Source organism: Somniosus microcephalus, unplaced genomic scaffold (genome assembly GCF_052327205.1).
Source record: "Somniosus microcephalus isolate GS21.2 unplaced genomic scaffold, FLI_Smic_1.0 unresolved_chr1, whole genome shotgun sequence".
Classification (NCBI taxonomy): Eukaryota; Metazoa; Chordata; class Chondrichthyes; order Squaliformes; family Somniosidae; genus Somniosus; species Somniosus microcephalus.
Genome location: NW_028225179.1, coordinates 168,183,519 through 168,209,781, shown reverse-complemented (window position 1 = coordinate 168,209,781; position 26,263 = coordinate 168,183,519). Strand labels below are relative to the sequence as shown.

General features: G+C 53.4%; 1 protein-coding gene across 3 annotated transcripts in view; it reads right to left on the bottom strand.

The window, feature by feature from the left end:
• Positions 1-26,263, bottom strand: part of daxx (death-domain associated protein) — a 63,808-nt gene that overhangs the window by 35,092 nt on the left and 2,453 nt on the right. For 2 of the 3 annotated variants that reach the window (XM_085975320.1, XM_085975321.1), the window contains exons 2-3: positions 4,800-5,685; positions 1,668-2,120 (exon numbers count right to left, since the gene is read on the bottom strand). In XM_085975320.1, coding sequence (XP_085831446.1) covers positions 1,668-2,120; positions 4,800-5,685 — 1,339 coding nt within the window. The remainder of the gene's footprint in view (positions 1-1,667; positions 2,121-4,799; positions 5,686-26,263) is intronic. The other variant, XM_085975322.1, reaches the window with a different exon arrangement.

Below are 26,263 nucleotides of genomic sequence, written 5' to 3'. Positions count from 1 at the left end.
GAAATGTTTCAGACGGTTTCCTCTCAACCTTGACTACAAGCTGGCAAGGACTGGTCATCTGGAAAAACTGGGATTTCTGCTTGGAGAGGAATGCACACGGCCCAACTCTCTCCAGCTGCTTCATCAATGAGCTTCCCTCCCTCAGGGTCAGAAGTGGGGGTGTTTGATGGCTGCACAGTGTTCAGTTCCATTCACAACTCCTCCGATAATGAAGGAGTCCACGCCCGCGTGCAGCAAAGACCTGGACAACATTCAGGCTCGGGCTGCTAAGTGGAAAGTAACATTCACGCCACACCAGTGCCAGGCAGGGAACATCTCCACCAAGCCAGAAACAACTGGCCCAGTCACATAAATGCCGTGGCCACTAGAGGTGGTCAGAGGCCGAGTGGCTCACCTCCCAACAGTTCAAAGGAGAAAGCCAACCACCATCTCAAAGGCAACTAAGGATCGGCAATAAATGCTGGTCACTGAGAATGAATATAAAAAAACTCTTGCAAAACATTATTCAAAAGGTCCTAGCATTTAGAATACTTTTTAAATTCTCAAGTACGGTGACAACTACTGGAATAAGCGGGTTGTTTTCTGAGTGGCAGGCAGTGACTAGTGGGGTACCGCAGGGATCGGTGCTAGGACCCCCAGCTATTCACAATATATGTTAATGATCTGGACAAGGGAACTAGATGTAATATCTCCAAGTTTGCAGACGACACAAAGCTGGGTGGGCGTGTGTGCTGTGAGGAGGATGCCGAGAAACTCCAGGATGATTTGGACAGGTTGGGTGATTGGGCAGAAGCATGGCAGATGCAATGTAACGTGGATAAATGTGAGGTTATCTACTTTGGTGGCAAAAACAGGAAGGCAGATTATCTGAATGGTAATGGATTGGGAGAAGGGGAAGTGCAACAAGACCTGGGTGTCCTTGTGCACCAGTCGCTGAAAGTAAGCATGCAGGTGCAGCAGGCGGTTAAGAAGGCAAATGGTATGTTGGCCTTCGTAGCGAGAGGGTTTGAGTACAGGAACAAGGATGTCTTGCTGCAGTTGTACAGGGCCTTGGTGAGACCACACCTTGAGTATTGTGTGCAGTTTTGGTCGCCTTATCTGAGGAAGGATGTTCTTGCCATGGAGGGAGTGCAGCGAAGATTCACCAGGCTGATACCTGGGATGGCAGGAATGACGTATGAGGAGAGATTGGGTCGACTGGGCTTATACTCGCTGGAGTTTAGAAGAATGAGAGGGGATCTCATTGAAACTTATAAAATTCTGACAGGACTAGACAGACTAGATGCAGGAAGGATGTTCCCGATGGCCGGGGAGTCCAGAACCAGGGGTCACAGTCTAAGGATAAGGGGTAAGCCATTTAGGACAGAAATGAGGAGGAATTTCTTCACCCAGAGAGTGGTGAACCTGTGGAATTCTCTGCCACAGAGGGCAGTAGAGGCCAATTCACTAAATATATTCAAGGAGTTGGATATATTTCTTAAGGCTAAAGGGATCAAGGGATATGGGGAGAAGGCAGGGACAGGGTACTGACTCTGGATGATCAGCCATGATCACATTGAATGGCGGAGCAGGCTCAAAGGGCCGAATGGCCGACTCCTGCTCCTATCTTCTCTGTTTCTATGTTAACCTGTTTACCACTTGGAGTCTTTGCTCAACGTAGTAGTTACCTTCTGGTTGCTCCTCTTCAGCTTCTACAACCTCCTCAATTTTGGAGAGCTCCTCTTCGATGTCTGGATCTGATGACAAGTCGTCCTCCTCCTCTTCCTCCTCCTCCTCCTCCTCCTCTTCGTCCTCCTCCTCCTCCTCCGAGCCAGCAGCATCCTCTTGCTCCTCCTCCATCTCCTCTTCCTTGGGTTCTTTTCCTTCACTATCCTCCACCTTTTGAAGCTGCTCTTGCCCCTCCTTTGTGCTCTTACTTTCGGCTTTGGAGGCCTCGGAGCTAGAGGTGACCGCGGACTGAAGTAGTTTCTTCTTCTTTCTCTTCTCATCCTCCTCTATTTCGCCAATGTCCTGGATATCAGCATATTTCTTTACCACATCAGCAAGGCGGCTAAGGGCGACGGACCGGTTTGACCTGAGCTTTCTTTCTAAGGTGATGTCCGCCATGGCAGGGTCCTTGCCTGGAAATAAAGACATGCATTATATAGCGATGGAAAATCAACATATGGATTTTACAACGGGGTGGGGCAAGAAATGAAGGGTAGAGGACGTTATACTACAGGCAGCGGTTTGAGAAGACGCTGGTGAAGAGTGACGTGGGGCAGCTGACCTGTGTTATACCGACGGCTCCACTGTCTCTCTCTGGCTCGAGAGAGAACTGATCGCAGCATGCATGCACACCCAGAGCCCTGCTCGCCAGCTCCAGAACACCCAAGAGCAGCACGATCCTCTTGGCTCTCCGCTAACACTAACCAGGTGTGAAAGCAAGCTTTATAAAGGACACCACCTTAGTTACACTGCAGTAGAGGAGACCGCCCCGTGGGTAGATGCCGAAATATACTGCAGCCAATTTCACACCTGAACTATATGGTGCAGATTGTAGCTGAGGGGGTGTAACTGGTCACCTCTGGGACACGGGTTCACAGCCAGCTAGACCGATTGGATGGAAGTCTATGTTTGCTACAAGAGTACTTTTTGAGCAGACACCATCCAGATCCTAATGAACATGGGGACCCACTGCACAAATTGCTCTCAATTCGGTACAAATCAGTAAGGGAAATGATTTACTGCAGGAAGGGGCAAATGGTATGTTGGCCTTCATAGCGAGAGGGTTCGAGTACAAGAACAAGGATGTCTTGCTGCAGTTGTACAGGGCCTTGGTGAGACCACACCTTGAGTATTGTGTGCAGTTTTGGTCGCCTTATCTGAGGAAGGATGTTCTTGCCACGGAGGGAGTTCAGCGAAGATTCACCAGGCTGATGTCTGGGATAGCAGGAATGACGAATGAGGAGAGATTGGGTCGATTGGGCTTATACTCGCAGGAGTTTAGAAGAATGAGAGGGGATCTCATTGAAACTTATAAAATTCTAACAGGACTGGACAGACTAGATGCAGGAAGGATGTTCCCGATGGCGGGGAGTCCAGAACCAGGGGTCACAGTCTAAGGATAAGGGGTAAGCCATTTAGGACTGAGATGAGGAGGAATTTCTTCACCCAGAGAGTGGTGAACCTGTGGAATTCTCTACCACAGAAGGTAGTTGAGGCCAATTCATTAAATATATTCAAGGGGTTGGATATATTTTTTAAGGCTAAAGGGATCAAGGGATATGGGGAGAAAGCAGGGACAGGGTACTGAATTTGGATGATCAGTCATGATCTCATTAAATGGCGGAGCAGGCTCGAGGGGCTGAATGGCCGACTCCTGCTACTATCTTCTATGTTGCTATCGCGCAGAAACCAGCAGCGTCACTTCTTCATCCAAGCTGTGGGACGATCTGGTGCAATCACACAGTACGCAGCAGGCGCAGAAGTTCACAGGATTTGACACGGTGACAAGTCACTTCCCCGTCTGGTCAGTCACTGCACTCGGGGGGGCCACAGGATGACTGGCGAGAGAAACACAAATGTCCCACTGGTGCAGTCTGGCTGCTTTCTTAAGACTGGGACTGAGGAACATTGGTGGGGCAGAGCGGGGGGGGGGGGGGGGGGGTTATTACTTTGTTTGACACACAATGCCTGAACAGGAAAGAGGTTTTTCTTCCTCCAAATGCAAACATCCGACAACTCGAACATAAAATACACCATATTCTAAAAAGGATATCGAGGCACTGGAGAGGGTGCAGAGAAGATTTACAAGGATGATACCAGAAATGCGAGGGTATACATATCAGGAAAGGATGAACAGGCTGGGTCTCTTTTCCCTTGAGAGAAGGCTGAGGGGTGACCTAATCGAGGTCTTTAAAATGATGAAAGGTTTTGATAGAGTGGATACAGAGAGAATGTTTCCACGTGTGGGGAAGAGCAAAACTAGAGGCCTCAATATAAGATAGTCACCAAGAAATCCAATCGGGAATTCAGAAGAAACTTCTTTACCCAGAGAGTGGTGAGAATGTGGAACTCGCTGCCACAGGGAGTGGTTGAAGCGAATGGTATAGATGTATTTAAGGGGAGGCTGGACAAACATCTGAGGGAGAAGGGAATCGAGGGTTACGCTGATAGATTTAGATGAGGAAAGGCGGGAAGAGGCTCGAGTGGAGCATAAACGCCGGCATGGACTGGTTGGGCCGAATGGCCTGTTTCTGTGCTGTATATCCGATGTACAGGAAACTTTGTGCTATCCGGCACCGACGGGACCGAGCTGTTGCCGTTCCCTCAAAACTGCCGGACACTCCAGCGTTAATGTGGAAGCATACGGAGCTTTCTCCGTATCGGGCAACAAACACTCTTGCTTAGCAACAGCTTCTAAACAGTCGGCCGTACCTTGGAAGCGTCTCTGTCGCTTAGCAACAGCTTCAGAGAGACTTTGCAGAGCCTGACTGTTGGGGAAAAAAAAAAGCCACAAGAAAAAAAACCTCACGAAACGGCTCCTGATTTTTGCCGGTGGCTCGAGCTGGCCGGACATTTAGCCTCCGGATAACACAAAGTTTCCTGTAACCACAAACAAAATAAAATTCTAGCTGAAAAACTCGGCACTGTGGCAAATGACACACGGTTCCCACACCCTCAGAAGCAACAGTTACAGCCCCTCACCTGGGGCGGACCGGCTGCATGAAAGAGCTATTTCCCCGAGTGACCCCGTGAATGGTTCCAAAGCACTATTAACACAGCGCCCCCCACGCCCGTTACCAACGCTTACCTACCTGGCTTATAATCATCGGTGAGGTGGCTGCCAAAGTTGTAAACCAGGTCGAGGTGGCGCCTCTCCTGCAGCCGATTACCAACCTCCCGGAACACGTCCTGTGCCATGCTCTGAATTTGCTTTTGGCTGAGCCCCAAGGTCTGCCTGGTGCTGACTTTGTGCATGATATTCCGGACGTCCTGGTAATCGGGGAAGTGATCCGGCTTGTTGATGAACCGCTCGATCTTGCGGTTGATCTCGGGGTAGCGGGTGCCCGTGAAGGAGATGCGCTGCTCGATGACGCGGCCCGTCAGGCTCGAGCAGCTCTTCAGCTCGCACAGCTTCTCGAAGATCTTCACCATTTTCTTCTTCAGCCGGTGCTCCTGGATGTACGAGGAATCCTCATCTTCCAAATCGTTCAGGTCCAGCTCCCTTTCCTGAAGCCGCTTGATTTCATCGGCGTAAACTTTCAAGAGGTTCTCCAGATAGCGGATCTGACGCCGCGACCCGCTGCCGGAATGCTTCTTTCCGCCGCCGGCCGAGGCAGCGGGCTGTGATACAGACGTGGAGGCCGCATCCCCCGACTGTGCAGGAGTCCTGTCGGGGCAGTCGGCCTGCTCCTTAGCATCTCTGTCAGACTGGCCCCCGGCCAGCGGCTGCTTCGAACTCTCCCGGTTGGCCAAGGCGAGTTTTGTTTTTTGGGAGTTGGCTTTGAGCGCAGTGCACAGCTCGTTGATGTAAACAAAGACTTTGCTTTTCTTGCCCTGCACCCGGGTGAGGCAGCGGCCCAGCACATTGCGGAATTCCGTGGAAGCCAAATAGTCCGGAAAAGCCTTGCTGTATTTTCTCTGCAGGAAGTTGATCACCTCTGGGTTTTCTTCCGTTAACGTCGCGCAGAATTCCACAAACTGGGGCGGGGGGAAACAATAATTAGAAGCATTAGTCAAAGATCACAAACAAGCCTGTCTTCAATCAAACCATCACACTAACCGTCCACGCAAGGCATCATTCTACCCAAGTGAGCAACGTTATTTCTCCTCCTCCACTACAAAGTACTCGCCTAAACCAAACCACCCTTTCGGTGAGGAGTGCCTAAGCTTACCATCTCCGTGGGCCACGTAGGTGCGTAGCAAGGAGCCTCATGGGCCACAGATAGAAGCATAGAAGCAGGAGGCGACCATTCGGCCCCTCGAGCCTGCTCCACCATTCAATGCGATCATGGCTGATCATCCAAATTCAGTACCTCGTCCCTGCCTTCACCCCATATCCCTTGATCCCTTTAGCCTTAAGAAATATATCCAACGCCTCAACTGCCTTCTGTGGTAGAGAATTCCACAGGCTCACCACTCTCTGGGTGAAGAAATTCCTCCTCATCTCTGTCCTAAATGGCTTACCCCTTACCCTTAGACTGTGACCCCTGGTTCTGGACTCCCCGACCATCGGGAACATCCTTCCTGCACCTAGTCTGTCCAGTCCTGTCAGAATTTTATAAGTTTCAATGAGATGTTTCCAAATTCATTTACATGGATCTTAAGATGAGATACGAGCAGATCTCGGTGCTCCGATTCAGGATTTATTCACCAATGAAGCGACAGAACCAAAAAGATGTTTCCCAAACCGCCAAGTCAGTGAAGAGAACATGCACCTGTTTAATAGCGTCTTTTATATCAGGACGGCCCAAAGTGCTCCACAGCTAATGAATTACTTTGTGCACAACAAGATTCCACAAACTGCAAAGTGATCAATGACCAGTTTAATCTATTTCAGTGGTGCTGGGCTGGGATCAATGTTGGCCAGGGCACTGGGAGAACGGCCCCGCCTTTCCTGTAAAAGATCCCATGGCACCACACATCCACCCGAAGTTTAAAGTCTCACCTGAAAGACAAAGTATGCAGTACTCCTTTAGTACTGCATTGGAGGCCTAGTTGGTGAGTGGGGGGGGGGGGGGGGGGGGGGGGGGGGGGGGGGGAGGAGAGGAAAGAGGGGTTGAGGTGCAATGGTGACTATATATCCCAGAACATTTTTAGTATGGCATGTGGTGGGTCAATAATTAACCCATTATAGAAAGGACATCCTGTTGCACAACAGAATGGGACAGTAATGTCTATACATACCACGCTCCATCTAATGAACTCCAAGAGCAGGCTGGGCTCCCGGAATGTAAAACCTCCAAAGGGGCACTGAACAAGTAGCACAGCACTGAAACGTGTCCAGGTACGCAGCCAATCCTGCCACTAACTCACCAGCAGAACCGGTTTAAGTATCATACCGACATGGCAAGTACAGGTATGCAGATTTGAGAAATATAAAACCACCATTGCCGGGAGGCTGTGAGCATCATCCGGAGTTTCATTCTTGGTTTGGGCAGTCACTTGAATTGAGCGACGCAACGAGTAGAACTCTGGAGCACGAACCTCTATATTTAAGGCCAAGAGCAGCTTGGGTTAAGCACGTGTCTTAGGTAAATTACAGTCTGAATATTGGGGGACACCCTGTTAAATAAAGCAGTGCACCATTTCTGTCACACCCAAAGACACGTGGTCCTGCTCATCTACAAACTGCTGGTGCAGTCCCTCACTGAGGTTTGTTAGCTCGAGGGGTATAGACAACAAAAAATACAGTAATTAAACTGACACCTGCCACAGGGGCCGGGCCGAGGGAGCGCCCCCAACTGCCCGCACCCGAGGGAGCGGGCCCCCCACCGCCCGCACCGAGGGAGCGGGCCCCCCACCGCCCGCACCGAGAGGAGCGGGCCCCCCACCGCCCGCACCGAGGGAGCGGGCCCCCCTCCCCCTACCGAGGAGCCCCCCACCGCCCGCACCGAGGGAGCGGGCCCCCACCCCGCCCGCACCGAGGGAGCGGGCCCCCCACCGCCCGCACCGAGGGAGCGGGCCCCCCCACCGCCCGCACCGAGGGAGCGGGCCCCCCACCGCCCGCACCGAGGGAGCGGGCCCCCCCATCCGCCCGCACCGAGGGAGCGGGCCCCCCACCGCCCGCACCGAGGGAGCGGGCCCCCCACCGCCCGCACCGAGGGAGCGGGCCCCCCACCGCCCGCACCGAGGGGAGCGGGCCCCCCACCGCCCGCAACCGAGGGAGCGGGCCCCCCACCGCCCGCACCGAGGGAGCGGGCCCCCCACCGCCCGCACCGAGGGAGCGGGCCCCCCACCGCCCGCACCGAGGGAGCGGGCCCCCCACCGCCCCGCACCGAGAGGAGCGGGCCCCCCACCGCCCGCACCGAGGGAGCTGGGCCCCCCACCGCCCGCACCGAGGGAGCGGGCCCCCTCACCGCCCGCACCGAGGAGCGGGCCCCCCACCGCCCGCAACCGAGGGAGCGGGCCCCCCACCGCCCGCACCGAGGGAGCGGCCCCCCACCGCCCGCGCTACCGAGGGAGCGGGCCCCCCACCGCCCGCACCGAGGGAGCGGGCCCCCCACCGCCCGCTTCCGAGGGAGCGGGGCCCCCCACCGCCCGCACCGAGGGAGCGGGCCCCCCACCGCCCGCACCGAGGGAGCGGGGCCCCCCACCGCCCGCCACCGAGGGAGCGGGCCCCCCCACCGCCCGCACCGAGGGGAGCGGGCCCCCCACCGCCCGCACCGAGGGAGCGGCCCCCCACCGCCCGCACCGAGGGAGCGGGCCCCCCACCGCCCGCACCGAGGGAGCGGGCCCCCCACCTGCCGAGAGCTTTAAACCCCATGGTCACGTTGTGAAAACTATGTTTATTTAGTACCGTTGCTTTTGAAAGAGGAATTATGTCCCTTCAGCTTGATTAGATCTATTGAGAGAGAAGGTTCATTAAATCTCCGTTGTAATCTTTTAAAACTTGGGTGAGCTTTCAGTGCCACAGCCAAGAAAGATGTAGTGGAACAAAATGAATCAAATGATTCTCAGTGTTAACTGTGGGGGGGGGAAATTGGCAGCTTTGGGCTGTGCACAATGCCAAGTTTCAGCTTCGGAATATTGGTGCAGGAACTGGGACTAGATTTCTGGGGTGTATTGCTTACAGCGAAGGGGTCATCAACACCTCCTTGATGCTCTTGGGAAACTGATAGCTCACCTTTACCAAAGAGTCCCACTGACACATTAAGATATACATCAGTAAGATCTGAAGGGATCCTAACCAAAGTCACTGGAACTCACGTCACCAGACGTTTACTCCTTGCCACCGCCGCCTCTCCCCAAGCTCCATGGACCTTTACATCACATTCTGCCCATCGTGTCTATGCTGGCTCTTTGCCAGACCAATCCAAAACTAACTCTTGGCCTTTCTCCCCATGGCCCCGGGTCTTCCTCCGCTTCAACCAGTCATCCAGATTCTCCCTTAAAAAGATGCAACCGCCTGTGCCTCAACCACTCCCTGTGGCAAAGCACCCCTTACTCCAATACCCCCACCGTGAAATTTCTCCTCTCTGTCCAAGGACATACACCACAGAATCTTACAGCACAGAAGTGGCCCATCGCGTCTGCACCATTGTTGTTCTGATGAGTACCATGTCCGATCCCACTCACCATTCTCTTCATTTTGTTTTTGCACCAAGCACCTAATCCCCTGTAAAATAAATGTAACCTTCATCCATCCTTTTTGCAATCTTAAATTTGCGCCTATTATCATCTTGCTGAACGGTGATCAGCTCAACTCAACTTCAGCTATACTGAAGAATGCCAACTTCTAAAGTCTCCATCACAGTAACATCCCAGTGTATCCACACTGCACCTTCTCTATTCCTTTTAAACCTTCCTATAATGGGGCGTCAAAAAAAGTCTCAGATCATCAACATTAAAACAACTTGCATTGAAAGTAGTAAAACGCCCCAAGGCGCTTCACAGGAGCGATCATCAAACAGAATTTGACACCGAGCTATTAGAACGGGTGACCAAAAGCTTGGTCAAAGAGGTCAGTTTTAAAGGAGGAGAGAGGCGGAGAGGTTTAGGGAGGGATTTCCGGAGCTCGGGGCCCCGGCAGCTGAAGGCACGGCCGCCAATGGTGGAGCGATTAAAATCAGGGACATACAAATACAAGAGACCAAAATTGGAGGAGCGCAGAGGGTTGTGGGGCTGGAGGAGGTTAGAGAGATAGGGAGGGTTGTAGGGCTGGAGGAGGTTACAGAGATAGGGAGGGTTGTAGGGCTGGAGGAGATTACAGAGATAGGGAGGGTTGTAGGAGGTTACAGAGATAGGGAGGGGTGTAGGGGCTGGAGGAGGTTACAGAGATAGGGAGGGTTGTAGGGGCTGGAGGAGATTACAGAGATAGGGAGGGTTGTAGGGGCTGGAGGAGGTTAGAGATAGGGAGGGGTGTAGGGCTGGAGATTACAGAGATAGGGAGGGTTGTAGGGCTGGAGGAGATTACAGAGATAGGGAGGGTTGTAGGGCTGGAGGAGGTTAGAGATAGGGAGGGGTGTAGGGCTGGAGGAGGTTACAGAGATAGGGAGGGTTGTAGGGGCTGGAGGGGGTTACAGAGATAGGGAGGGTTGTAGGGCTGGAGGAGATTACAGAGATAGGGAGGGTTGTAGGGGCTGGAGGAGGTTACAGAGATAGGGAGGGTTGTAGGGCTGGAGGAGATTACAGAGATAGGGAGGGTTGTAGGGCTGGAGGAGATTACAGAGATAGGGAGGGTTGTAGGGGCTGGAGGAGGTTAGAGATAGGGAGGGGTGTAGGGCTGGAGGAGGTTACAGAGATAGGGAGGGGTGTAGGGCTGGAGGAGGTTACAGAGATAGGGAGGGTTGTAGAGGCTGGAGGAGATTACAGAGATAGGGAGGGTTGTGGGGCTGGAGGAGGTTACAGAGATAGGGAGGGTTGTGGGGCTGGAGGAGATTACAGAGATAGGGAGGGTTGTGGGGCTGCAGGAGGTTACAGAGATAGGGAGGGTTGTAGAGGCTGGAGGAGATTATAGAGATAGGGAGGGTTGTAGGGCTGGAGGAGATTACAGAGATAGGGAGGGTTGTAGGGCTGGAGATTACAGAGATAGGGAGGGTTGTAGGGCTGGAGGAGGTTACAGAGATAGGGAGGGTTGTAGGGCCGGAGGAGGTTACAGAGATAGGGAGGGTTGTAGGGCTGGAGGAGGTTACAGAGATAAGGAGGGTTGTAGGGCTGGAGGAGGTTACAGAGATAGGGAGGGTTGTAGGGCTGGAGGAGATTACAGAGATAGGGAGGGTTGTAGGGCTGGAGGAGATTACAGAGATAGGGAGGGTTGTGGGGCTGGAGGAGATTACAGAGATAGGGAGGGTTGTAGGGCTGGAGGAGATTACAGAGATAGGGAGGGTTGTAGGGCTGGAGGAGATAGAGATAGGGAGGGTTGTAGGGGCTGGAGGAGATTACAGAGATAGGGAGGGTTGTAGGGGCTGGAGGAGGTTACAGAGATAGGGAGGGTTGTAGGGCTGGAGGAGAGTACAGAGATAGGGAGGGTTGTAGGGCTGGAGGAGATTACAGAGATAGGGAGGGTTGTAGGGCTGGAGGAGATTACAGAGATAGGGAGGGTTGTAGGGCTGGAGGAGATTACAGAGATAGGGAGGGTTGTAGGGCTGGAGGAGATAGAGATAGATAGGGAGGGTTGTAGGGCTGGAGGAGATTACAGAGATAGGGAGGGTTGTAGGGCTGGAGGAGATAGAGATAGATAGGGAGGGTTGTAGGGCTGGAGGAGATTACAGAGATAGGGAGGGTTGTAGGAGATTACAGAGATAGGGAGGGTTGTAGGAGATTACAGAGATAGGGAGGGTTGTAGGAGATTACAGAGATAGGGAGGGTTGTAGGAGATTACAGAGATAGGGAGGGTTGTAGGGCTGGAGGAGATTACAGAGATAGGGAGGGTTGTAGGGCTGGAGGAGGTTACAGAGATAGGGAGGGTTGTAGGGCTGGAGGAGGTTACAGAGATAGGGAGGGTTGTAGGGCTGGAGGAGATTACAGAGATAGGGAGGGTTGTAGGGCTGGAGGAGATTACAGAGATAGGGAGGGTTGTAGGGGCTGGAGGAGATTACAGAGATAGGGAGGGTTGTAGGGGCTGGAGGAGATTACAGAGATAGGGAGGGTTGTAGGGCTGGAGGAGATTACAGAGATAGGGAGGGTTGTAGGGCTGGAGGAGATTACAGAGATAGGGAGGGTTGTAGGGGCTGGAGGAGATTACAGAGATAGGGAGGGTTGTGGGGCTGGAGGAGATTACAGAGATAGGGAGGGTTGTAGGGCTGGAGGAGGTTACAGTGATAGGGAGGGTTGTAGGGCTGGAGGAGGTTACAGAGATAGGGAGGGTTGTAGGGCTGGAGGAGGTTACAGAGATAGGGAGCGTTGTAGGGCTGGAGGAGGTTATAGAGATAGGGAGGGTTGTAGGGCTGGAGGAGATAGAGATAGGGAGGGTTGTAGGGCTGGAGGAGATAGAGATAGATCGGGAGGGCCGAGGCTATGGAGGGTTTGGAAAACAAGGATGAGAATTTTTAAAACCGAGGCGTTGCCGGACCGCGAGCCAATGTCGGTCAGCGAGCTCTGGGGTGATGGGTGAACGGGACTCGGTGCGAGTCCTTGCTTTTATACTCGGTGTCTCTCGACAAACCAAGCATTCAGTTTGCCCTTTATGGTGTAAATTACCTGGACTACCACATTTAATGACTTGAAATCCTGTTTAATGATCCCCACAGTAAATTGTTAATATTCCTCAGGAATACAATTTCTCTAATTCCTGCGCGATTTCCCCATTAATATAATTTCAAACATTAATTTCACCCAATTCCCATGGTTATTAACGGAAATCAATCATTCCAGTGGGAATTTCTCAATTCCACACCAATCCCTGCAGTGATCTCATTACTAATCCCCACAGTAATTTCCATTATTAATTCATAGTAGTAATCTCCACGATCAATGATTCTTTTATCAATTTTCACGGAACAAGGAAATTAATGTAGGCAGTAAAACTAACACAAACATTTAAGGGAAATTGTGTGAGCAAATATGGAAACTGACAGGGAACTGAACTGAATTAACGATACAACAACTTGCATTTATACAGCACCTTTACTGTAGGAAAACGTCCCAGGAGCGTTATGAAACAAAATTCGACACCGAGCCACATGAGGAGAGATTAGGGCAGATGACCAAAGCTTGGTCGAAGAGGTAGGTGTTAAGGAGCGCCTTAAAAGCAGGAGAAAGAGCTAGAGAGGCGGAGAAGTTTCGGGAGGGAAATCCGGAGCTTTGGGCCTCGGCAGCTGAAGGCACGGCCGCCAATGGCGGAGCGATGAAAATCCGGGACGTGCCGGAGGCCAATGTTGCCCCTGAGGTGCACGGCCACGCACCAATCGGGAGGTCCCGCACAGGCCGCTCACCAGCTGCTGCCGGTAGAAGATACACAGCTGTAAATTGAAAGAGACCGCGCACTAAATAAAGGGAACATTGCCAGAGGCCAGAATTGGAAGAGCGCAGAGCTCTGAGAGAGCTGTAGGGACAGAGGAGGTGAGCGAGATAGGGAGGGTGAGGCCATGGAGGGATTCCTGCCGTCAGTTTCATTAATAATTCCCACACTACTTCCATCTTAACCATTCCTGCCGGTTGTTATTAATTCCTACACTCCTTTCAATTATTAGCGAGTTCTCTTAATCCCCTCAGTGATTTCCATTATTATTCATTCCTATACCAAGGAAAGAAAAGCTTTTCTCCAGCCCCTTTCACAGCCTCTGGACCTCCCAAAGCACGACACAACCAATAAAATACTTTTCAAAGTGTAGTCAGGAAACACCCCCCCCCAATATCAATTTTTTTTTTTCTACCTTCAGTTTTTGTCACCCGAAAATATTCCCTGGACATTCATCTTTGCTGTGCGTAAATCGACTGCCGCCCTTGCCCACTAAGCAATGACTAGACTGGACTCCAGAAGCAATTCATTGACTCTCAAACACCTTTGGGATGAAAGACAATATATAAACGCAAGTTTGTTTTCTTCTTTTCTCTTAGATTTAGAATCGCAGGCCACACGCAATCAGAGGGAGAAGTCATAGTACATGAAACCCAGTCACCGGCCTCAAGTTAGGCTAGCAAATGTTCACAGTAGGCGGCGTTCGGTTTTAAAAGGCCCACGTTTTGGACACAGCAAGTTGTTTTACGCCCTCCGTCACCAGTTCCGATGGTAGTAATCTCACTTATTTACAATTTACACACTAGCATCTCCATTAATAATTCCTGGTCTGATCTCTCAACTACGACTTGAGATTTTGTTTTTCAGCTTTTCTGTATTAACACGACAGTAATTCCTCCAGCCGAGCGGTGTTGCTCTTGGGTTTGCTATTGAAAGGAATAAAAACAGACCTGGGATTCAGCAAGTCCAACGACCCAATACAAGGGAACAAACAACCCTCTGAGCAAACAGTCTGCACTCTACAAGATACCGGCCTTCAGGTCACATTATCTGCACCTGTTTTAATCTCTAGAAGTAACACTCGGCACAATGTTTTTTTGTTTTTTTTAGGTCACTGGGTTTAAACATAGAAGATAGGAGCAGGAGTAGGCCATTCGGCCCCTCAAGCCTGCTCCGCCATTCAACGAGATCCTGGCTGATCATCCAAACTCAGTACCCTGTCCCTGCCTTCTCCCCATACCCCTTGATCCCTTTAGCCTTGAGAAATATATCCAACTCTTTCTTGAATATATTAATGAATTGGCCTCCACTGCCTTGTGTGGTAGAGAATTCCACAGGTTCACCACTCTCTGGGTGAAGAAATTCCTCCTCATCTCAGTCCTAAATGGCTTTCCCCTTATCCTTAGACTGTGACCCCTGGTTCTGGACTCCCCCGCCATCGGGAACATCCTTCCTGCATCTAGTCTGTCCAGTCCTGTTAGAATTTTATAAGTTTCAACGAGATCCCCTCTCATTCTTCTAAACTCCAGCGAGTACAAGCCCAATCGACCCAATCTCTCCTCATACGTCATTCCTGCCATCCCAGGTATCAGTCTGGTGAATCTTCGCTGCACTCCCTCCACGGCAAGAACATCCTTCCTCAGATAAGGCGACCAAAACTGCACACAATACTCAAGGTGTGGTCTCACCAAGGCCCTGTACAACTGCAGCAAGACATCCTTGTTCCTGTACTCGAATCCTCTCGCTACGAAGGCCAACATACCATTTGCCTTCTTAACCGCCTGCTGCACCTACATGCGTACCTTCAGCGACTGCCTTGAACTGTGCAGCATTCCGCACACGTGGGGGTTAATGTTGGAAACCCAGTGACATGAAATCAACTGAGCGGCCTGCGGGTGGCGCTGTCCAGGGAGAGTATAAACACTCGGGCACGGGCCCAGCTTGCGCAGGACATTCTTAACAGGAACTAGTGAAGGACACAACTGGACCTCCATGTTGTAAAACAGTTGATTAAAGCTTTGTTTAACGCTTAGACCAAGTGCCTAGTAGTTTCCTTACATCACCCGAGACACTGAAATCAGCCAGCCCACTCTTGCAGGGCGAGATGGGGGGGAAAAAAAACAAGCTGCACCTGATCACCCTCAGGCAGAGGATTTGAAAGGGAATTGGATCTGATAATTATATGATACAACACTTAACACATGTGTTTGTGCAGCCAGGACAAGGGGTTTAACAAACAGCGTATGACAAGTGACTCGGCAACACACAATGTACAAGGGGAGTTGAGGCCCCGTGGAGTGCAATGCTGGACAGAGTTGAGAAATCCTGGAGGCAATTGCTATATTCCTCAGAAAACCTTTTCCTACAGATTGCCAATAACACAACCGAAAGATGCACCACAAACCTCGACAAAACAGCACAAGAGAGCTCATTACTTGCTTTGGTCGCTGACAGAGAGAGAGTGGCTTCCATTCAGTCAACTCAAATACAATGGTTATATCCATGCAGGAAATGAGAAGGTTTGCTGCTTCATTTCACCTTTCTGCAGTTTCCTTCTGAATAAACTTTCAGTTTCCAAGCAAGTCACACAATGCAGAACCTCAAGATACCAGAACAGACAGTCACAACGACTGCGCCGCGATTGCAATCCAGCACTTCAAAAAAAAGTATTTCTCCCAAAAAAACACATTGGGGCAGTAATTCCTCCCCAAACGCGTGAGTACGGAAGGGGTACACACGCGTCTGGCCGGAGGAAATGCCGGTTTTCAGCATGCACAGCGCATGCGCTGAAAACCGGCATTTCCTCTCCTCTCACCCAAGAGTTGAAGAGGCTAGCGCGTGCGCTGTAGGGGGCAGCGTGTGCGTCTTGGATTTCCTCTGTTTTGGGGGATTTTCGCATGTCTAAAGGCCTCCGGTCTTTACGCTTGTAAAAAGCACACGTAAATATTTATTTTCACAGGTAAGTGGTGTTTTAGTGCAATTTAGAAATGTTTTCCCCACAGGTTTATTATTTTAAAGAATCTACAATAAAGGTAAGTTTAGTTTTAGACCCTTTTTATTAAAAATTTATTTTTTTCAAAAAAAATTGTTTAAATTATTTTTTTTAACTTATTTATACTTAATTTAATGATTGGGATGTTTTTTTAAATTTTATTTAAAGTTTAAGTAGTGTTTTGGGGTGCAGTACTTCATGAGTTTGACAGTTCTTACTCTCAAACTTATGAATGAACCTTCCCCTCCCCTGATTGGCTGCACAGTGCTCACCTGATCCCAGCCGGCACATCGCACTAACTACGCCGCTGGGTCAGGTTAGCACAGCGCGCCGACATCAGAACCGGGCCACTGACAGGAAATCCACTGCGGGCCAGGTTTCAGATGTCGGCGCGCAGGCTAAGTGCACATCGGGGGCTTGCACGCGCGGCAAGCCCCCAACACCAAGTTCTGGGCCATTTTTAACTTGTAAACTGTGAAGTTAGATATTTATATAAAGATGTACTTCCACAAAATTTGCAACTGGAAATTGTACAACCGGATCTCATGGGTAGATTATTGACAGACAGGGCGGCTGAGAGTAGCTGGACGGTTAGAAGACTTGGGCCAACAGATGGAGATGGGTATTTCTGATCCTGCACAGCCCTGTACTGGATTTAAGGAGATTGACAGGTGTTTGGAGGGAGGATTTTAAATATGGCTCGAGACACGTCACAGGTAAGCACGATCTGCTGCGGGTCACTCGGCTCCCTTCGGGAAGTCATGGAGAGTTTACTGGACGCTGTCCCACTCTCTGGTGGGTTGCTCGCTCAAGAATTAGCATTCGAAAGAAAGAGTTTGCATTTATATAGCATCTTTCACAACCCCAGGGTGTCCCAGCGTTTCACGGCCAGCGAAGTCTATTTTTTTTTTAAATTAAAAAAGTGCAGTCACTGTAGTAAACGATTTGTGCACAGCAAGGCCCCACCAAACAGAAACAACCAGATCGGTTTTTAGCAACGCTGGTTGAAAGATAAATGTTGGTAGGACACCGGGAGCGTCCGTGCATTTTCTGTGCCTACCCGGGAGGGTAGACGAGGCCTCGGCCAATGTCTCATCTGAAAGAGGGCACTGAAAAATATCAGCCTGGAGCGTGCGCTCGAGGAACAGGACCTGAACCCACAAATCCCTGGCGAGAGTGCGACCACCGAACCGAGGCCGACACCATTACCAGCAGCTGAATGTATAGACCCAGCATGGAGGGGCTCCACTGAATTCTACACAAATAAATATGAAAAGAAAACTAGTTCATTTATTTAAACTTCTCAAAAACAAAGGTGGCATTCTAATGGTTTTGATTGCAATGCCGAGCGAACACATTTCCACTTCGGGTACCTGATCAAAGCTGAGCGTCCAGATAAGATGCAGGGCAAGACACCCGCCAATCTGTCCAATCAACCAGGCTTAGCCCCAGGAGCATGTGTGTCGCTTTTCCTTATCCCACAGCAGCCAGACTGGTTAGCTTCCCGAGGAGCCCACAGTGGACAGTCTTGTGCTGTGGATCTGTACCCACTAGAGAAAAGAGATTCAGTGCATCAGTCTGGGCTGGATTGAAACCCAGCAGGTCGCAGAGCTGAAAGGATAGGTTAATCCAGTCTCTCAGGGTCGTCACCTTTTTATTTTAAATTAAAAGTCACTCATTCCCATAAATTCCACCATTCCCACTCTGGCCGGAGCAAGTTCCAGTTTTACATTCATGACAAATATACAATTCCACTCGGTTAAATAAACACAGAGTTCTAACATTTGACCAATTGTTTAATCTGTTCCATTTAACCTATTAAATGTTCCACCTCCCAAGTCTAATGGAGGGCCACTGCTCCCAAACTGAGACAGTAATCGAGCAACTTGGCCACGGGCATCTACCTGAGGAGGCTGTAAGAGCGCCACACGGTCTTCAGGGAGCTATTGTCATGAACAAATGATCAAAACGAAGGGTGCAAAATACATTCGTCGGCATGACAAAAAAAAAAAAAATCACACAAAGCACTACCCGGAAAGAAGGATATGGATCACTCACCAGGCTGTGCACCCGACACTACACAAATGATTAAAACCCGCTACAGTGACGCAAGACTCGAGCAATTTCTGAAACAGAAGTACACATGGGTTGTTGCAAAAACGTGGTTACTTATCGTTTGACAATTCAGGATTCATGCAACGATATGCATTTGTTAAACCATCAGCAGCCAAACCCAGTAAAATAACTGCTTCGCCTCATTTTATTGGGTTGCCTGATTAAAGGGGAATACATCAGTGTAGGAGGTATCTTTCGATCCTGGAACAGCCTTTTCAAATATACAACCCCCCTCCCCCCCCCCCAAACCACGTTAAAGGCCTGTGAAAATACACAAGAACCACTCTCAAGTCAAAAATAAGTCAAGAAAAATGAAGGAGATATTCAGCAAGTACATCAGCTTCTGAAAGAGGAAATGTAACTGTTTCAGGGGGACAGCCTTCATCAGAATCGAGGTTTAAAGGAGCTCTGGTGAAAGGTGCCACTAGCAGGAATGACGTATGAGGAGAGATTGGGTCGATTGGGCTTGTACTCGCTAGAGTTTAGAAGAATGAGAGGGGATCTCATTGAAACTTATAAAATTCTGACAGGACTGGACAGACTAGATGCTGGAAGGATGTTCCCAATGGTCGGGGAGTCCAGAACCAGGGGTCACAGTCTAAGGAGAAGGGGTAGGCCATTTAGGACAGAAATGAGGAGGAATTTCTTCACCCAGAGAGTGGTGAACCTGTGGAATTCGCCACAGAGGGCGGTGGAGGCCAGTTCATTAAATATATTCAAGAAGGAGTTAGATATATTTCTTAAGGCTAAAGGGATCAAGGGATATGGGGAGAAGGCAGGGACAGGGTACTGAATTTGGATGATCAGCCATGATCTCATTAAATGGCGGAGCAGGCTCGAGGGGCCGAATGGCCGACTCCTGCTCCTATCTTCTATGTTTCTATGCCTACCGGAAACATTAATTGAACTTTTCTGATGCCGACAGACTTCAGTGTTCTCATTTTTGCAGCATTTTTCTTTTTAACCTTTACTCAAAGGAACTTAAATTATATACATGTTAAAAAAGTTGCCTTACGAACAGCCAATAATAAAAAAACAGCAAGTGATTAAGAAGGCCAATGGAATGTTGGCTTTCATTGCTAGGGGAATAGAATATAAAAATAGGGAGGTATTGCTTCAGTTGTACAAGGTATTGGTGAGACCGCACCTGGAATACTGCGTACAGTTCTGGTGTCCATACTTAAGAAAAGACATACTTGCTCTCGAGTCAGTACAAAGAAGGTTCACTCGGTTAATCCCGGGGATGAGGGGATGGACATATGAGGCGAGGTTGAGTAGATTGGGACTCTACTCATTGGAGTTCAGAAGAATGAGAGGCGATCGTATTGAAACATATAAGATTGTGAAGGGGTTGGATCAGGTGGATGCGGGGAGGATGTTCCAGATGATGGGTGAAACTAGAACTAGGGGGCATAGTCTTAGAATAAGGGGCTGCTCTTTCAAAACTGAGATGAAGAGGAACTACTTCACTCAGAGGGTGGTAGGTCCATGGAATATGCTGCCCCAAAAAGCTGTCGAAGCTACATTACATAAATTTAAAACAGAAATAGACAGTTTCCTAGAAGAAAAGGGAATTAAGGGTTACGGGGAGCGGGCAGGAATTTGGACATGAGTCTAGGTTCGGATCGGTCATGGCCCTGTGGGTAGCGGAGCGGGCCCAGGGGCCGTGTAGCCTGATCCTACTCCTGTTTCGTGTGTCTAATTCTGTTAGATTCAGGAGATAGTCCTGTGATAGTGGATTGGCGGTTAGGATCAGATCAGCCATGATCTTATTGAATGGCGGAGCAGGCTCGAGGGGCCAATTGGCCTACTCCTGCTCCTATTTCTTATGTTATGTTCTTACTACCCGTTGACAGCCCAGTTTCGTTACTAGGATCTCGATGAACGATGAGTGGTGGGTTAAATTTTCATACTGATACAAGAAGTGAAGATGCCACCAGCGTGGCACAGGACCCTGCAAATGTGCGGGGCCCAAACTCCGAGTAAAAGCTGTCAAGAGTACTCGCTGGTCCCGAGCAGAGGCTAATCACTCGCTCGAACCATTATCTTTTTGGGAGTGGGGAAGCAATAGACAGCCACGGGCCCGTCGCACCCTGCAAGGCCCCCTTCAATGGGCAGGCAAATGCCACCCGCCCTCCCAAGTGGCCATTCTATGGCGGGTGTATGGACACATGTCCCAATAAGGGTGCCCACCCTTGGCCCAGCGGTACAACTCGGGAGTCAGTTGGCTGTAGGTTGAAGCCCCATTCAGACTGCTGCACCGTTTGAGATGTATAAGCCCAATCAACCCAATCTCTCCTCATACGTCATTCCTGCCATCCCAGGTATCAGCCTGGTGACTCTTCGCTGCACTCCCTCCATGGCAAGAACATCCACATTTGTGGGACCTTGCTGTGCACAGATTGGCTGTCACCTTTCCCCGCTGTAAACACATAATCGCTGTCTGTTCAATAAGGAGTTTAGTTATCTGCCATTTGCGATGAAGCGTCTATGCGAGTGTAAACCTGTTGGCTTCCCCCCCTTTTTCCTCCCAGCGACCTGTGTATTCCCAACCTGTTGATGTTATTTCTAGTTTTCCCTTTCTGTACAACAGAAACGATGTAATCCCAATAACATTTGTACTATAGCCAACTATTGAGATGAAACATCCTTCACAAACAACGTGTATTTATGTAGCGCCTTTAACATAGTAAAACATCCCATGGCACTTCACAGGAGCGTCATCAAACCAAATTTGACACCAAACCACACAAGGCGATATTAGGAAAGATGGAAGGTAGGTTTTAAGGAGCGTCTTAAAGGTGGAGGGGTTTAAGGAGGGAATTCCAGAGTTTAGGGCCCAGGTAACTGAAGGCACAGCCGCCAATGGTGGAGCGATGCTCTAGAGGGCAGAATTAGAGGAGTGCCGAGATCTCGGGGGGGTCTTGTGGGGCTGGAGGAGATTACAGAGATAGGGAGGGGCGAGGCCATGGAGGGATTTGAAAACCAAGGCTGAGAATTTTAAAATCGAGGCGTTGCTTAACCGGGAGCCAGTGTAGGTCAGCGAGCACAGGGATGATGGGTGAACGGGACTTGGTGCGAGTTAAGATACATATCTGTATATCCTATTTTGATACAAAGTTGGCAGTGTGGAAGAAAGCTGCAGACAGATATCAATGGACTGGTCAGGTGGGCAGAACAGTGGCGAATGGAATTCAATCCGGAGAAGTGTGAGGTAATGCATTTGGGGAGGGCTAACAAGGCAAAGAATACACATTAAATGGTTGGACACTGAAGTGTAGAGGAACAAAGGGACCTTGGAGTGCATGTCCACAGATCCCTGAAGGTAGCAGGCCAGGTAGATAAGGTGGTTAAGAAGGCATACGGAATACTTGCCTTTATTAGCTGAGGCATAGAATACAAGAGCAGGGGGGTTATGCTTCAACTGTATAAAACACTAGTTAGGCCTCAGCTAGAGTACTGCGTGCAGTTCTGGTCACCACATTACAGGAAAGACGTGATGGCACTAGAGAGGGTACAGAGGAGATTTACGAAGATGTTGCTGGGAGTAGTGAATTTTAGCTATGAGGAAAGACTGGATAGGCTTGGGTTGTTTTCTTTGGAACAGAGGAGGCCGAGGGGAGATTTAATTGAGGTGTATAAAATTATGAGGGGCCTAGATAGAGTGGATAGGAAGGACACATTTCCCTTAGCAGAGAGGTCAATAACCAGGGGGGCATAGATTTAAAGCCCCTCTCTATCTCTAATCTCCTTCAGCACCACCCCCCCACCAGAGATATCAGTGCTCCTCTAATTCTGCCCTCGAGGATCCCTGATTATAATCGCTCCACCATTGGTGGCCGTGCCTTCTGTTGCCTGGGCCCTAAGCTCTGCAATTCCCTGCCTAAACCTCTCTCTCCTCCTCTAAGACGCTCCTTAAAACCAAGCTCGTTGACCAAGCTTTTGGTCACCTGCCCTAATTTCCCATCCTGTGCCTCGGTGTCAACATTTTTGTCCTTTCAAGCCCGTGAAGCGTCTTGGGACATCTTATTACATTAAAGGCACTAAATAAATACAAGTTGATGTTGTTGTAATTGGTAAAAGGATTCGAGGGGAGTCGAGGTGAATTTTTTCCACCCAGAGGGTGGTGGGGGTCTGGAACACTCTGCCTGACAGGGTGGGGGAGGCAGAAACTCTCACCACATTTAAAAAGTACTTGGATAGACACTTGAAGTGCCGTAAGAGAGATGTACATACATAGATATATATATAATATAGAGAAAGAGAAAACAGAAGTGCTGGCTGTGCACAGGGTTCTTGGAGAGGAGAAAACAGGCTCATTAAAAAGGAGCTTAATAACCTACCAGAACCCAAGTGTTAACTTGTTTTTCTCTCTCCCTCCCCAGGCACCTGCACCTTGAATATTTCCAAATTACATGGGGAGGTTTGTTCCTCACAACACAGGGCGGGACCATTCCCTGCCAGCTATGGTGCAAGGTCTGACCCTCGCTCCCTCTCCCCCCGGGGTCTGACCCTCGCTCCCTCTCCCCCCGGGGTCTGACCCTCGCTCCCTCTCCCCCCGGGGTCTGACCCTCGCTCCCTCTCCCCCCCGGGGTCTGACCCTCGCTCCCTCTCCCCCCGGGGTCTGACCCTCGCTCCCTCTCCCCCCGGGGTCTGACCCTCGCTCCCTCTCCCCCCGGGGTCTGACCCTCGCTCCCTCTCCCCCCGGGGTCTGACCCTCGCTCCCTCTCCCCCCGGGGTCTGACCCTCGCTCCCTCTCCCCCCGGGGTCTGACCCTCGCTCCCTCTCCCACAGGGCCCGTCACAGGCTCCCTCCCCCCTCCCTCTCCCCCCGGGGTCTGACCCTCGCGCCCTCTCCCCCCGGGGTCTGACCCTCGCTCCCTCTCCCCCCGGGGTCTGACCCTCGCTCCCTCTCCCCCCGGGGTCTGACCCTCGCTCCCTCTCCCCCCGGGGTCTGACCCTCGCTCCCTCTCCCCCCCGGGGTCTGACCCTCGCTCCCTCGCCCCCCGGGGTCTGACCCTCGCTCCCTCTCCCCCCCGGGGTCTGACCCTCGCTCCCTCTCCCCCCGGGGTCTGACCCTCGCTCCCTCTCCCCCCGGGGTCTGACCCTCGCTCCCTCTCCCCCCGGGGTCTGACCCTCGCTCCCTCTCCCTCCCGGGGTCTGACCCTCGCTCCCTCTCCCCCCGGGGTCTGACCCTCGCTCCCTCTCCCCCCGGGGTCTGACCCTCGCTCCCTCTCCCCCCGGGGTCTGACCCTCGCTCCCTCTCCCCCCGGGGTCTGACCCTCGCTCCCTCTCCCCCCCGGGGTCTGACCCTCGCTCCCTCTCCCCCCGGGGTCTGACCCTCGCTCCCTCTCCCCCCGGGGTCTGACCCTCGCTCCCTCTCCCCCCCGGGGTCTGACCCTCGCTCCCTCTCCCCCCGGGGTCTGACCCTCGCTCCCTCTCCCCCCGGGGTCTGACCCTCGCTCCCTCTCCCCCCCAGGGCCCGTCACAGGCTCCCTCCCCCCTCCCCCCGGGGCCTGACCCTCGCTCCCTCTCCCCCCAGGGCCCATCACATGCTCGCTCCCTCCCCCCTCCCTCTCACCCCGGGGCCTGACCCTCGCTCCGTCTCCCCCCCAGGGCCCGTCACAGGCTCGCTCCCTCCCCCCTCCCTCTCACCCCGGGGCCTGACCCTCGCTCCGTCTCCCCCCCAGGGCCCTTCACAGGCTCGCTCCCTCCCCCCTCCCTCTCACCCCGGGGCCTGACCCTCGCTCCGTCTCCCCCCCAGGGCCCGTCACAGGCTCGCTCCCTCCCCCCTCCCTCCCTCTCTCTCACCCCGGGGTCTGACCCTCGCTCCCTCTCCCCCCCAGGGCCCATCACAGGCTCGCTCCCTCCCCCCTCCCTCTCACCCCCGGGGCCTGACCCTCGCTCCGTCTCCCCCCCAGGGCCCTTCACAGGCTCGCTCCCTCCCCCCTCCCTCCCTCTCTCTCACCCCGGGGTCTGACCCTCGCTCCCTCTCCCCGCCAGGGCCCGTCACAGGCTCCCTCTCCCCCCGGGGTCTGACCCTCGCTCCCTCTCCCCCGGGCCCGTCACAGGCTCCCTCCCCCCTCCCTCTCACCCCAGGGTCTGACCCTCGCTCCCTCTCCCCCCAGGGTCTGACCCTCGCTCCCTCTCCCCCCGGGGTCTGACCCTCACTCCCTCTCCCCCAGGGCCTGTCACAGGCTCCCTCCCCCCTCCCTCTCACCCCAGGGTCTGACCCTCGCTCCCTCTCCCCCCAGGGTCTGACCCTCGCTCCCTCTCCTCCCAGGGCCTGCCAGAGGCTCCCTCCCCCCTCCCTCTCGCCCCGGGGTCCGGCCCTCGCTCCCTCTCCCCCCCGGGGCCTGACCCTCGCTCCCTCTCCCCCAGGGCCTGTCTCACGCTACCTCCCCCCTCCCTCTCACCCCAGGGTCGGACCCTCGCTCTCTCCCCCCCCCCCAGGGCCCGTCACAGGCTCGCTCCCTCCCCCCTCTCACCCCAGGGTCTGACCCTCGCTCTCTCCCCCCCCCCAGGGCCCGTCACAAGCTCCCTCCGCCCTCCCTCTCACCCCAGGGTCTGACCCTTGCTCCCTCCCCCCTCCCTCTCACCCCCGGGGCCTGACCCTCGCTCCCTCTCCCCCCCCAGGGCCCGTCACAGGCTCGCTCCCTCCTCCCTCTCACCCCAGGGTCTCACCCTCACTCCCTCTCCCCCCCAGGGCCCGTCACAGGCTCGCTCCCTCCTCCCTCTCACCCCAGGGTCTCACCCTCACTCCCTCTCCCCCCCCAGGGCCCATCACAGGCTCGCTCCCTCCCCCCTCCCGCTCACCCCGGGGCCTGACCCTCGCTCCGTCTCCCCCCCAGGGCCCGTCAAAGGCTCGCTCCCTCCCCCCTCCCTCTCCCCCCGGGGTCTGACCCTCGCTCCCTCCCCCCTCCCTCTCACCCCGGGGTCTGACCCTCGCTCCCTCTCCCCCAGGGCCCGTCACAGGCTCCCTCACCCCTCCCTCTCACCCCGGGGTCTGACCCTCGCTCCCTCTCCCCCCCCAGGGCCCGTCACAGGCTCCCTCCCCCCTCCCTCTCCCTGGTGTCTGACCCTCGCTCCCTCCCCCCTCCCTCTCACCCCGGGTCTGACCCTCGCTCCCTCTCCCCCGGGCCGGTCACAGGCTCCCTCCCCCCTCCCTCTCACCCCAGGGTCTGACCCTCGCTCCATCTCCCCCCAGGGTCTGACCCTCGCTCCCTCTCCTCCCAGGGCCTGCCAGAGGCTCCCTCCCCCCTCCCTCTCGCCCCGGGGTCCGGCCCTCGCTCCCTCTCCCCCCCCGGGGCCTGACCCTCGCTCCCTCTCCCCCAGGGTCTGTCTCACGCTCCCTCCCCCCTCCATCTCACCCCAGGGTCTGACCCTCGCTCCCTCTCCCCCCCAGGGCCCGTCACAGGCTCCCTCACCCCTCCATCTCACCCCGGGGTCCCGCCCCCCTCCCTCTCACCCCAGGGTCTGACCCTCGCTCCCTCTCCCCCCCCCACCCAAGGCCCGTCACATGCTCCCTCCCCCCTCCCTCTCACCCCGGGGTCTGACCTTCGCTCCCTCTCCCCCCCCCCAGGGCCCGTCACATGCTCCCTCCCCCCTCCCTCTCACCCCGGGGTCTGACCCTCGCTCTCTCTCCCCCCGGGGCCTGTCTCAGGCTCTCTCTCTCTCCCCGGGGCCTGTCTCAGGCTCTCTCTCTCCCCGGGCCTGTCTCAGGCTCTCTCTCCCCCCGGGGCCTGTCTCAGGCTCTCTCTCCCCCCCGGGGCCTGTCTCAGGCTCTCTCTCCCCCCCGGGGCCTGTCTCAGGCTCTCTCTCCCCCCGGGGCCTGTCTCAGGCTCTCTCTCCCCCCCCGGGGCCTGTCTCAGGCTATCTCTCCCCCCCCGGGGCCTGTCTCAGGCTCTCTCTCCCCCCCGGGGCCTGTCTCAGGCTCTCTCTCCCCCCCCGGGGCCTGTCTCAGGCTCTCTCTCCCCCCCCGGGGCCTGTCTCAGGCTCTCTCTCCCCCCCGGGGCCTGTCTCAGGCTCTCTCTCCCCCCGGGGCCTGTCTCA